Below are 13,608 nucleotides of genomic sequence, written 5' to 3' on the forward strand. Positions count from 1 at the left end.
ATGCACAGCTCCCGGGACGTGACATCATCATTGAGCAGTTAGACAGAAAACTTCAGAAGCTAATAACTATTGGAAGGATTAAGATTTTTTTTAATAGAAGTAATTTACAAATCTGTTTAACTTTCCGGAGCCAGTTGAAATATATATAAAAAAGTTTTTGCCTGGAATACCCCTTTAACCATTTCTTGCCTGCAATCTATAGACTCCTAGAGCTATAGCGGTTATTCCGGTTTCAGCAAACATCTTATTTTTGATACAGAAAATAGTTTATACAATTTTCCGATAAATAGAAATCAGTCCTGGAAATGTGACGGGCGCACCTGTGTGTCTGTCACATGACCAGGACCGATTCCATTTGAAAAACCACAAAAATGGACAAGTGGAGAGCCAGAAAAAGCATGAAAAATTGATACAGAAAGGCGAACATTGTATAATTTCTCACGACACAAAGGATAATATTTATCTGGAAAAACTATACCACCCTGTATATGTTGGACAGATTTACATCTATGGAATTCTGCGCTGATGTGGACTGGGGGGGGGAATTTATTATTAGCGCAAATTTTTACACAATGTAAAACCTGCTTCGTAATTGTCTGATTTTCCCAGTTGCTGCGCAAAAATGTTTTATGTTGCGCACCTCACTTAACATTTGCGCAGATGACAGGAAGCCCCTGGATAGTACAAAAAAAAAGGGGTAAAAATGTCACACACCTTCCTGCCAGCCCGTCTTTGCAATACATTTGCGGGGGAAAAAAAAATCTTTTTTGCGCAAGTGATAAATTCAGCACACCAACCATCTGCTCAGACAACATAAAAATTGTGCAAAATTAGATGATCATTATAGTGCAAAATGAAACACATTGCGCGCGCGCAGTTTGGCAGGTGCGCACCAGTTGATAAATTCCCCCTAAGGGTAAGTTCACACTACGGAATTCCCCGCGGAATTCCGCAGTGTGAACTTAACATCAGTGTGAATGGGTCTCCGCGAGGCCCGTTCACACTGCGGAATTTCAGCGGCGGACAATTCCTCCGTTGAAATTGTTCCGGGCAAAGAAAGAACATGTTCATTCTTTGCGCGGAAGTCCTCGAGCACTGCATAGCCGTCAATGGTGACGGCGCAGTGCCGCGCGGTCCTTCCGCCACCGCCGGCTGCCAGTCTGAATCTCCGCTCGCTGAGTTCAGCGAGCGGAGATTCCGTTCACACTCTGTAGTGTGAACATACCCTTATTATGTTTTCTTTTTCATCTCTTGTAGGTCGGCACCGAGTTCACCACGATCCTCTATAACTTCATGTGTAACAGTAGCTGTGTTGGAGGGATGAACAGAAGACCCATCCTGATTATTATCACTCTGGAGACCAGGGAGTGAGTGATCTTCATTATATCAATGTCAGACTGCGCCCCCTGTAGGCTGAATACATAGTACAGGGGCCAATTATTCTTGAAAGCCCTGAGGTCCTAATGTCCTGTTCAGGTTCATACTCAGGAGCCCGGTAGTTATGGGAAACAATCCTCAGTTTTGGCCATTTGATTGACTGACAATAACAATTGGCACCTCTTAGTGCTTAAAGGGGTACTCCGGTGGAAAACTTTTTTTTTTTTTAAATCAACTGGTGCCAGAAAGTTAAACAGATTTGTAAATTACTTCTACTAAAAAATCTGGAAGGATTAAGATTTTTTTAATAGAAGTAATTTACAAATCTGTTGAGTCTGAGTACCCCTTTAAAATGGGTGTCCATAACAATTGTCTTGTTTTGCAGCGGACAAGTTCTGGGCAGACGGTCGTTTGAAGGTCGGATCTGCGCTTGTCCAGGAAGAGACAGGAAAGCAGATGAAGATCATTTCAGGGAACAGGCGGCATTAAACGAGACAGCGGCCAAAAATGGCAACGGCAACAAGCGCAGTGAGTGTACGAGAAGTATATTTCATTCCATCCCATCCAACTGCTTCTATCTCTGCTGCCCTCTGGATTTCCAAAGCAGTATTACACCACAGCAGTGAATAGTTCCTGTATTTCCCAACCAGGGTTCCTTCAGTTGCTGCAAAACTACAACTCCCAGCATGCCCAGACAGCCTTAGGCTGTCCGGGCATGCTGGGAGTTGTAGTTTTGCAACAGCTGGAGGCACCCTGGTTGGGAAACACTGATTCCGACACTTAAGAAAACTCACTTTCCTTCCTCAAAGTGATTAGGGAGCATAATACTTTGCATAGTATCTCGCCATCTTTCTGATCACAATTTAAAGTGTCCTGCAGCTTTTCATCTCTGTCTGTATTTTCACATTTTTCTTCAAATATCTCTGAGTTTATCATTAAATTCCTCATCACCATTTTTTATCAGCATCGTGTAAGCAGAGTCCTCAAGGGGTCCCGGCTCTGGGCACTAACATCAAGAAGAGACGCCATGGGGAGGAGGAGATCTATTACGTACCTGTGAGTAAAGGTGCAATATGTGTACACATCAGTAAGGGTACAATATATACATGTCAGTAAAGGCGTATTGTATACATGTTAGTAAATATGTGTTGTATACTTATCAGTAAAGATGCACTATGTATATGTAAGTAAAGGTGCACTGTATATGTGTCAGAATTGGCACATTGTATACATGTTAGTAAATATGTGTTGTATACTTATCAGTAAAGATGCACTATGTACATGTAAGTAAAGGTGCACTGTATATGTGTCAGAATTGGCACATTGTATCAGTGGCGTTGCTAGGGTTGGTGTCACCCGGTGCGGTAGAAAATGGTGTCACCCCCATACCTCCCCCCTCCCCCCCTCAGTAAGTTTTTAGCCTGTTGTGACAGACACCACTGTTGTAGCGCATTGTGAGAAATTCCAGTATAATAATCAGATATACCAGTTGCCACAGAATGGGAAAGTGTTAAAGAAGTTTTCACCATTTAAATATACAGCTCCCAGAATTACTTAAAGGGGTACTCCACTGGAAAACATTTACTTTTATATCAACTGGTGCCAGAAAGTTAAACAGATTTTTAAATTACTTCTATTTAAAATCTTAATACTTACAGTACTTATGAGCTGGTGTATGCTCCACAGGAAGTTGCGTAGTTCTTTCCAATCTGACCACAGTGCTATTTGCTGACACCTCTGTCCATGTCAGGAACTGTCCAGAGCAGGATAGGTTTGCTATGGGGATTTGCTCCTACTATGGACAGTTCTTGACATGGACAGAGGTGTCAGCACAGAGCACTGTGGTCAGACAGAAAAGAAATTAAAAAAGAAAATAACTTCCTGTGAATCGCTTATACAGCAGCTAATAAGTACTGGAAGGATTAAGATTTTTAAATAGAAGTAATTTACAAATCTGTTTAACTTTGTAGCACCAGTTGATTAAAAAAAAATGTTTTCCAGTACTTTATGCAGTGGTGAGGTTATGCTGGGAGTTGTAGTTTCACTGACCATAACTGTAGAACTGACAAGTGACTACAGCTCTGATAGGACACAGAGAGGAGAATACACAATGATATCAGTGACGTCTTCTCTATAGTCTTCCCTTATCTAATTCAGATGGTACATACCGCCTGGTCCAGCTAAAACTTCTGTCTGTAGAATGTGACGCCCAGACGTCTCCTCACTATGTCAGCGCATTCTCATCCTCTATATGAAAACAATTATTATTATAAACCTGCCAGACACTGTATCCTCTAAATATAATACTACTATACACTATACTCTTTGATTATAAACCTTCCATACACCATACCCACTGAATATAATAATACCACACACTGTACATTCTGAATATAATACCAACACATACTGTACACTCTGAATATAAATCTGCCACATACTGTACCCCTGAATATAATACTATCACATACTGTACCCCTGAATATAATACTATCACATACTGTACCCCTGAATATAATACTATCACATACTGTACCCTCTGAATATAATACCAACACATACTGTACACTCTGAATATATTACTACCACCCACTGCGCCCTCTGAATATAATACTTAGAGATGAGCAAACTACAGTAAATTCAACACGTCACAAACTTCTCGGCTCGGCAGTTGATGACTTTTCCTGCATAAATTAGTTCAGCTTTCCAGTGCTCCCGTGGGCTGGAAAAGGTGGATATTGTCCTAGGAGACTCTTTCCTATGAATGTATCCACCTTTTCCAGCCCACCGGAGCACCTGAAGGCTGAACTAATTTACGCAGGATAAGTCATCAACTGCTGAGCCGACAAGTTCGTGACGAATCGAATTTACTGTAAGTTCGCTCATCTCTAATAATACTACCACAAACTGCGCCCTCTGAATATAATACTACCACCCACTGTGCCCTCTGAATATAATACTACCACAAACTGCGCCCTCTGAATATAATACTACCACCCACTGTGCCCTCTGAATATAACACTACCACAAACTGCGCCCTCTGAATATAATACTACCACACACAGCGCTCTCTGAATATAACACTACCACAAACTGCGCCCTCTGAATATAACGTTGCCATACAGTGCACCCTCTGACTATAATACCACAACCGCAGTAACACCCCTCAACATCCGTTAGCTGATGCTATTACCACGGGAGGGGGGTATTGGTGGTGTTGCTAGTGGATGATCGGGGTGCAACTACTGGGGGGGGGGGTGTTGCTGAAGGATGATGAGGGTGCTACTGGCCATCCCCCCTGGCAGTATCACCCCCATCATCCATCGGCAGGATCATCCTCCTGGCAGGAGCACCGCCATCATCCACCATCAGGATCTGCTGATGGAGGTGCTGCTGGGGGGGGGGGGGGGTAGTTGCTGGCGGATGATGAGGGTGCTACTGCCAGGGGGGGGAGCATTAGGTAGGCAGCAGTTCCCCCACATTAGGTAGGTAGCAGTTTCCCCACATTAGGTAGCATCTTTTCCCCACATTAGGCAGCATAGATTCCCCACATTTGGTACTAGTTTCCCCACATTAGGTAGGTACCAGTTACCCCACATTAGGTAGCAATTTCCCCATATTAGGTAGCACAGATTCCCCACATTAGGTAGCAGTTTCCCCACATTCGGTAGCACAGATTCCCCACATTAGCTAGCATAGACTCCCCACATTAGGTAGCATAGACTCCGCACATTAGGTATCATAGACTCCGCACATTAGGTAGCATATACTCCGCACATTAGGTAGCATAGACTCCCCACATTAGGTAGCATAGACTCCCCACATTAGGCCGCAGGTTCCCTTGCAGGTTCCCCACAATGCGTCAAAGTCTCCCCACACACACACACACACACACACACACACAAAAAAAAAACACATACAACACAGAGAGAGACACACACAAACACACACAGTCAGAGAGACACACACTCACAGACAGACACACAGAGTCACACAGTCACACACACACAGAGTCACACACAGAGTCACACACAGAGTCACACAGTCACACACACACACAGTCACACACAGAGTCACACAAACACACAGTCACACACAGAGTCACACAAATACACAGAGTCACACACACACACACACACAAACATAGATAGAGACAGACACACACACTCACCCATCCAGCGCAGCGATCCTTCTCACCGGGCGCAATGCGAGTGACGTAACTGACGTCCCCCTGCGCGGCCATGCGGTGTGACGTCAGGCCGGCGCAGACGTGGGAGCGGAGGCCGGGCACAGTACTGGGGGAGGTGAGGGGGGAGGTGAGGAGGGGGGGGGGGGGCGTGATGACGGCCGGGCGCACTGAAAGGGGGGGGGGGTTGCTAACGGACGGGCGCACCGCACACACAGCACAGGGGGTGTGTGCTGACGGATGGGAGGCCGGTCGGGCACATAGGGGGGTGTCAGTGTAGCTGGGGAGGGGGTGTGGGTGCTGCGGAGCGTCTTGGTGTCACCCCATTAGGTTGGTGTCACCCGGTGCAGGCCGCACCCCCCGCACCCGGGTCGCAACGCCACTGCATTGTATACATGTTAGTAAATATGTGTTGTATACTTATCAGTAAAGATGCACTATGTACATGTAAGTAAAGGTGCACTATATATGTGTCAGAATTGGCACATTGTATTCATGTTAGTAAATATGTGTTGTATACTTATCAGTAAAGATGCACTATGGCCCACATTTATCATTGTAGGTGTAAGTGAAGCATTTTTACACCCTTTTTTGTGTGTGCTGGTAATGTGTAGGAGCACCACATTTATTAAATGTTCACAGAGCATTTGATAAATTTTGTGCAGGTAAACACTTTCTGAAATTTCTCTCTTCACATACACCAAAAAGCTACGCCAGGTCTGGGATGGTGTAGTTTTAGACACTTTTCAGTGGCTTTGCGCCTTTTTTTGCGCCTTTTTACAAAAAGGCACGCTTCATAAAATCACGTCTACAGACTACTCAAAATATAAAAGAGTGTACAACATCTGGAAGAAGCAAAAACGTCTAGCTACAAAAAGGCGCAAATTTTTGAAAGATGCGCCAAAATTGCGCCAAATGTACGGGAAAAAAAGGGTGTAAATACTATAGTAAATGTGGGCCTATGTACATGTAAGTAAAGGTGCACTGTATATGTGTCAGTAATGGCACATTGTATACATGTTAGTGCAATACAGTGGGTCAAAAAAGTATTTAGTCAGCCACCAGTTGTGCAGGTTCTCCCCCTTATAAAGATGAGAGGCTGTAATTTCCATCATAGGTTATAACCTTAACTATGAGAGACAGAATGAGAAAAAATCCATAAAATCACATTGTCTGATTTTGAAATAATTTATTTGCAAATTATGATGGAAAATAAGTATTGGTCAATAAGAAAAGTTCATCTCAATACTTTGTTATATCCTCTTTGTTGGCAATGACAGAGGTCAAACATTTTCTGTAAGTCTTCACAAGGTTTTCATACACTGTTGCTGGTATTTTGTCCCATTCCTCCATGCAGATCTCATCTAGAGCAGTGATGTTTTGGGGCTGTCACTGGGCAACATGGACTTTCAACTCCCTCCAAAGGTTTTCTATAGGATTGAGATCTGGACACTGTCTTGGCCCCTCCAGGACCTTGAAATGCTTCTTACGAAGCCACTCCTTCATTGCCCGGGCAGTGTGTTTGGGATCGTTGTCATGCTGAAAGACCCAGCCACGTTTCATCTACAATGCCCTTTCTGATGGAAGGAGGTTTTCACTCAAAATCTCACGATACATGGCCCTATTCATTCTTTCCCTTACACTGATCAGTCGTCCTGGTCTCTTAGCAGAAAAACAGCCCCAAAGCATGATGTTTCCACCCCCATGCTTCACAGTAGGTATGTTGGTCTTTGGATGCCACTCATCATTCTTTCTCCTCCAAACACGACGAGTTGAGTTTTTACCAAAAAGTTCTACTTTGGTTTCATCTGACCATATGACATCCTCCCAATCCTCTTCTGGATCATCCAAATACTCTCTAGCAAACTTCAGACGGGCCTGGACATGTACTTGCTTAAGCAGGGGGGCATGTCTGGCACTGTATGATTTGAGTTCCTGGTGGTGTAGTGTGTTACTGATGGTAGCCTTTATTACTTTGGTCCCAGTTCTCTGCAGGTTATTCACTAGGTCCCCTTGTGTGGTTCTGGGATCTTTGATCACTGTTCTTGTGATCACTTTGACACAACGGGGTGAGATCTTGCATGGAGCCCCAGATCGAGGGAGAGTATCAGCGGTCTTGTATGTCTTCCATTTTCTAATAATTGCTCCCACAGTTGATTTCTTCACACCAAGCTGCTTGCTTATTGCAGATTCAGTCTTCCGAGCCTGGTGCAGGTCTACAATTTTGTTTCTGGTGTCCTTCGACAGCTCTTTGGTCTTGGCCATAGTGGAGTTTGGAGTGTGCCTGTTTGAGGTTGTGGACAGGTGTCTTTTATACTGATAACAAGTTCAAACCGATTACATTAATACAGGTAACGAGTGGAGGACAGAGGAGACTCTTAAAGTTACAGGTGTGTGAGAGACAGAAATCTTTCTTGTTTGTAGGTGACCAAATACTTATTTTCCACCGTAATTTGCAAATAAATTCTTTAAAAATCAGACAAAGTGATTTTATGGATTTTTTTTTCTCATTCTGTCTCTCATAGTTGAGGTTATAACCTATGATGAAAATTACAGCCTCTCATCCTTGTAAGTGGGAGAACTTGCACAATTGGTGGCTGACTAAATACTTTTTTGCCCCACTGTATACATATGTCAGTTAAGATGCTCTATATTCATGCCATTAAAGGTGAAATGTATACATGTCAGTAAAGATACAATATATACATGTCAATAGAGGTGCTTTGTATACATGTCAGTAAAGGTGAAGTATGTCCATCAGTAAAGGCATACTTCTATATACATATAATGTGCACTCATTAAAGACCTTACAGGAATGCGTTGTGCTGTAGGTTGTGTCTATCTTTATTATGACCGCCCCCTCTGTAGTGTGTCACCTATAGATGTTTCTATGTTCTCTGGATTGTCTTCATCTCTGTCCCGTTTGTCTCTTGTGTTTCAGGTTCGTGGTCGGGAGAACTTTGAAATCCTTATGAAGATAAAGGAAAGTCTTGAGCTGGTGGAGCTGGTGCCGCAGCAGCTGGTGGACTCCTACCGACAGCAACAGCAGCAGCTGCTTCAGAGACAGTAAGACCCCCACACTATATATGTATGTAGGATTGAGGCGGACGAGACACCCCCTGTGCCCCCATCACTGAAAATATATCCACAGGGCAGGGTCATGGTTACCATAGATGCAACTATGGGGCCAAAGGCAGGAGTCATCTGCCCCGTCCCTCTCTCCTAGTTATGTGAACCGGTACAAGCCGACAATACAACCATTGTATCAAACTATTGAGGGGAAACACCTCTCTCTTCTCTAACATCACTGGCCCTCCTGCCCTGTGATAGTGGGCTGTGATGGTGTGAACCCACACCAGCAGGGGGCGCTTCAGATGACTGCTTCCCAATACAAGCTTGGAGGGATTTGGAAAACCTTATAAATTACATAATGTGACATATGTGACATATCTGGACAGGGTAAGATGGTACGAGAAGGAGTCCTATGGCTTGAATGACGTGTATTCATTTCCAGTGCCCATCTGCAGTCACAGACGTCTTATGGCCCGGTAATCTCTTCAATGAATAAAGTCCATGGAGGAATCAACAAACTGCCGTCCGTCAACCAGCTTGTGGGGCAGCCCAACCACCAGCATGGAGTAAACACTGCACCGGGAATGATACCAATGGGTAAGAATATTTATTACCTCAACTTACTAATCAGGGTCTTTATACTGGAGAAGTGTTAGGACTTCACAATCATGGACCTTGGATTCCAGGTGGACATTCTTAGCGTAGCAGGCACCGCCGTAGCAATGTGGCCTCAGACATGTGCCGTCTCTTTTGAAGACAATGCATTTATATCAGATTCCCTGAAAAAATGAACATTTAATTTAAATTTTTTTTTTTTTTGTGGAGTCTAGAATTAGAATTTTCATTGTGGATTTTTTTTGCCACAAAAATTCCACAATGTGCAGCATAATAAAAAAAAAAAATGGGAGAAATTGCACCTAAATTTCCATTGTAATTTAAAGGGGTACTCCACTGCTAGACATCTTTTCCCCTATTCATCTCTGTGCAGTACGAGGTGTTCGTTTAGAATGCTGGGTGCGGGCGGTGGGGGTCGTGACATCACAGCCACACCCCCTCAATGCAAGTCTATGGAAGGGGCGTGGCGGCCTCCTATAAGCTTTCAGTGAGGATGTATGGCATGGCGTCACGACCCCCGCCACCTGCTCCAAGCATTCAGAACAAAATGTATCGAACGCTAGGGCAGCTGAGTACCCCTTTAAAGGAGTACTCCCCTGGAAAACTTTTTTTTTTTAAATCAACTGGTGCCAGAAAGTTAAACAGATTGGTAAATTACTTCTATTTAAAAATTTTAATCCTTCTAGTAGTTATCAGCTTCTATTTTCTCCACAGGAAGTTCTTTTCTTTTTGAATTTCCTTTCTCTCTGACCACAGTGCTCTCTGCTGACACCTCTGTCTGCAGCAGGAGAGGTTTGCTATGGGGATTTGCTCCTACTCTGGACAGTTACTAAAATGAACAGAGGTGTCAGCAGAGAGCACTTGTGGTCAGACAGAAAGGAAATTCAAAAAGAAAAGAACTTCCTGTGGAGTAAATAGAAGCTGATAAGTACTAGAAGGATTAAGATTTTTAAATAGATGTAATTTACAAATATGTTTAACTTTCTGGCACCAGTTGACTTATAAAGCCCTTAAAAAAAATGTTTTCCACTGGAGTACCCCTTTAACTTTCTGGCACCAGTTGATTTAAAAAATATATGTTTTCCAGGGGAGTACCCCTTTAAGCTCTCAGTATCATCATTTAGTATGAGAAGCCACAAGCAAAAAATTAGCCCGTACCTCATACTGTTCCCATTGCCTTGTATTAATGTGATTTCCTTCTCTGCCCCCAGGATCTGGTATGCTGAACAACCACCACTCCATGCAAGCTAATGGGGAGATGAATGGCGCTCACTCTTCACAGTCTATGGTATCGGGGTCACACTGCACTCCCCCACCGCCATATAACGCCGACCCCAGCCTTGTCAGGTACACCTCCGGCTCTATTACTTGAGTTGTCATCCTTCCTTCGCATGAATCTAACGTAGATGCATCTTATGTGAACTAATCGGACGTAGCGTGCCCTATAACATTGAGCATGATAACTACTGTGCCATATACAGTGCAACGCACAACTACATACAGCATAAACCTTATAATACACACTCAATTCATAAGGAATACACAAAAAGAAGCAACACTGTCTGCGTAACACGACCAACTGGTAAGAGAATGGTAATGCACCGTTGTCAAACATTTCCAGGAGGAATAATAGAGGAACGACACAACACAGTGTTCTAGGAAAAGATGCTCCAGAATTGTTGTTTTATGGGGAGAGCAAATATTTACTAAAACAGAAGTCAGGAGAGTGGACAGGTCGGTCCTTGTTAAAGGGGTACTCTTCCCCTAGACATCTTATCCCATATCCAAAGGATAGGGAATAAGATTTCTGATCGTGGGGGTCCCGCCGCACCCGGCATTCGTTTAGATCGTCGGGTGCAGCGCCGGAGGCTCGTGACATCACGGCCGCGCCCCCTCAATGCAAGTCTATGGGAGGGGGCGTGACGATGTCACGCCCCCTCCCATTGACTTGCATTGAGGGGGCGTGGCCGTGAAGTCACGAGTGGGGCGAGACTGTGACATCACGAGCCTCCTTCGCTCCGTGCATCGCATGTCTGGGGTGTTGCAGCCAAGATTGCAGGGTCCCCAGCGGTGGAACCCCCGCGATCAGACATCTTATCCTCTATCCTTTGTATAGAGGATAAGATGTCTAGGGGCAGAGTACCCCTTTAACCACAGTGGGCCAACTATATTATACCGTTTCTTTTTTTTAAAGGTTTTCAAAATTTAAAAAACATATTCAAAGATTGGGGAAGGGATAACAGGGAATAAGTAATTTGGAAAATTGCACAAAAAAGTGGTCTAGGGGGGTGGGTGGGGAGATCTTTTAAAAGAAGAGAAGAATTAAAGGGGTATTCTGTCTAACTGCTCAATGATGATGTCACGTCCCGGGATGTGAGTCATCAGAGAGCAGTTAGACAGAAAACAACAACTCAACTTCAGAAGCTAATAACTATTGGAAGGATTAAGATTTTTTAATAGAAGTTATTTACAAATCTGTTTAACTTTCCGGAGCCAGTTGATTTATAAAAAAAAAAGTTTGGGCTGGAATACCCCTTTAATGGTGAATTAAAAAAAAATATCAGTCTGTATAAGGTGGTCTTCTCAGATGGGTGGTCTTTTGTAAAGGTTTCACTCTAAGTGTGTTGAGCCCAGGCTGTCATGTTGATTTCTTGACGTCCAAGAATACTAAAATATCAGGTGTATTTGTGGAGGATGGATGAGGTGATACTGAGGAATAATGGGGAAAAGGCTCTTTGCTTTCCCAGCACTCTCCTTTATATAATGCTCCAGACACTAACAGCGCCCCCTTTAGGCCTTACACAGTAATTATGCTCCTCTAAGTGCCATCACACAGTTATAGGACCACCTTATGGGCTCCCTACACAATTTTCTGCTTTGTGCCACCACAGTTTTCCTCTATAATAATGTCTTCTCTGCTCCACCTTAAAGTCTTGAATAGATTAGCCAGCATTAAAAAAACTAAAACAAACAAAAAAACATAATATGGTGCGGTAGTGGGTGGAAAATAGAAAATAACATACTCACCTAGTCCTGGTCCCCTGCAGCTTCCATTCTCCTCCGTCGGGTCCTCCAATCTTCTGTTTTCTTTCTGCCTCTGAGACAAGCGCTTGGAGCAGGACCTTCTGGCTCAGCCAATCACTGACTGCAGCCGTGTCCTGTCCAGTGATTGATTCAAGGGGTAGTTTCTGCACCAAGCTCTTGGCACGGAAGGAGGAAGAAGAGAGAAGCCACCACCCCACCAGCAGAATAGTGAGTACAGCTCTGGAGTATAATACAGGATATAACTCAGGATCAGTACAGGATAAGTAATGTAATGTATGTACACAGTGACCTCACCAGCAGAATAGTGAGTGCAGCTCTGAAGTATAATACAGGATATAACTCAGGATCAGTACAGGATAAGTAATGTAATGTATGTACACAGTGACCTCACCAGCAGAATAGTGAGTACAGCTCTGGGGTATAATACAGGATATAACTCAGGATCAGTACAGGATAAGTAATGTAATGTATGTACACAGTGACCTCACCAGCAGAATAGTGAGTACAGCTCTGGGGTATAATACAGGATATAACTCAGGATCAGTACAGGATAAGTAATGTAAAGTATGTACACAGTGACCTCACCAGCAGAATAGTGAGTACTGCTCTGGAGTATAATACAAGATATAAGTCAGGATCAGTACAGGATAAGTAATGTAATGTATGTACACAGTGACCTCACCAGCAGAATAGTGAGTACAGCTCTGGGGTATAATACAGGATATAACTCAGGATCAGTACAGGATAAGTAATGTAATGTATGTACACAGTGACCTCACCAGCAGAATAGTGAGTACAGCTCTGGGGTATAATACAGGATATAACTCAGGATCAGTACAGGATAAGTAATGTAATGTATGTACACAGTGACCCCACCAGCAGAATAGTGAGTGCAGCTCTGGTGTATAATACAGGATATAACTCAGGATCAGTACAGGATAAGTAATGTAATGTATGTACACAGTGACCTCACCAGCAGAATAGTGAGTACAGCTCTGGGGTATAATACAGGATATAACTCAGGATCAGTACAGGATAAGTAATGTAATGTATGTACACAGTGACCTCACCAGCAGAATAGTGAGTACAGCTCTGGGGTATAATACAGGATATAACTCAGGATCAGTACAGGATAAGTAATGTAATGTATGTACACAGTGACCTCACCAGCAGAATAGTGAGTACAGCTCTGGGGTATAATACAGGATATAACTCAGGATCAGTACAGGATAAGTAATGTAATGTATGTACACAGTGACCTCACCAGCAGAATAGTGAGTACAGCTCTGGAGTATAATACAGGATATAACTCA

General features: G+C 43.5%; 1 protein-coding gene across 13 annotated transcripts in view; it reads left to right on the forward strand.

Moving 5' to 3' along the window:
• The window catches only part of TP73 (tumor protein p73), a 184,261-nt gene that overhangs the window by 161,165 nt on the left and 9,488 nt on the right, over positions 1 to 13,608 (forward strand). For 12 of the 13 annotated variants that reach the window (XM_056544417.1, XM_056544422.1, XM_056544416.1 and 9 more), the window contains 6 exons: positions 1,258 to 1,367; positions 1,763 to 1,911; positions 2,342 to 2,433; positions 8,505 to 8,629; positions 9,078 to 9,232; positions 10,462 to 10,597. In XM_056544417.1, the coding sequence (XP_056400392.1) occupies positions 1,258 to 1,367; positions 1,763 to 1,911; positions 2,342 to 2,433; positions 8,505 to 8,629; positions 9,078 to 9,232; positions 10,462 to 10,597 (767 nt within the window). The remainder of the gene's footprint in view (positions 1 to 1,257; positions 1,368 to 1,762; positions 1,912 to 2,341; positions 2,434 to 8,504; positions 8,630 to 9,077; positions 9,233 to 10,461; positions 10,598 to 13,608) is intronic. The other variant, XM_056544415.1, reaches the window with a different exon arrangement.

This window comes from Hyla sarda, chromosome 10 (assembly GCF_029499605.1).
Source record: "Hyla sarda isolate aHylSar1 chromosome 10, aHylSar1.hap1, whole genome shotgun sequence".
NCBI lineage: Eukaryota > Metazoa > Chordata > Amphibia > Anura > Hylidae > Hyla > Hyla sarda.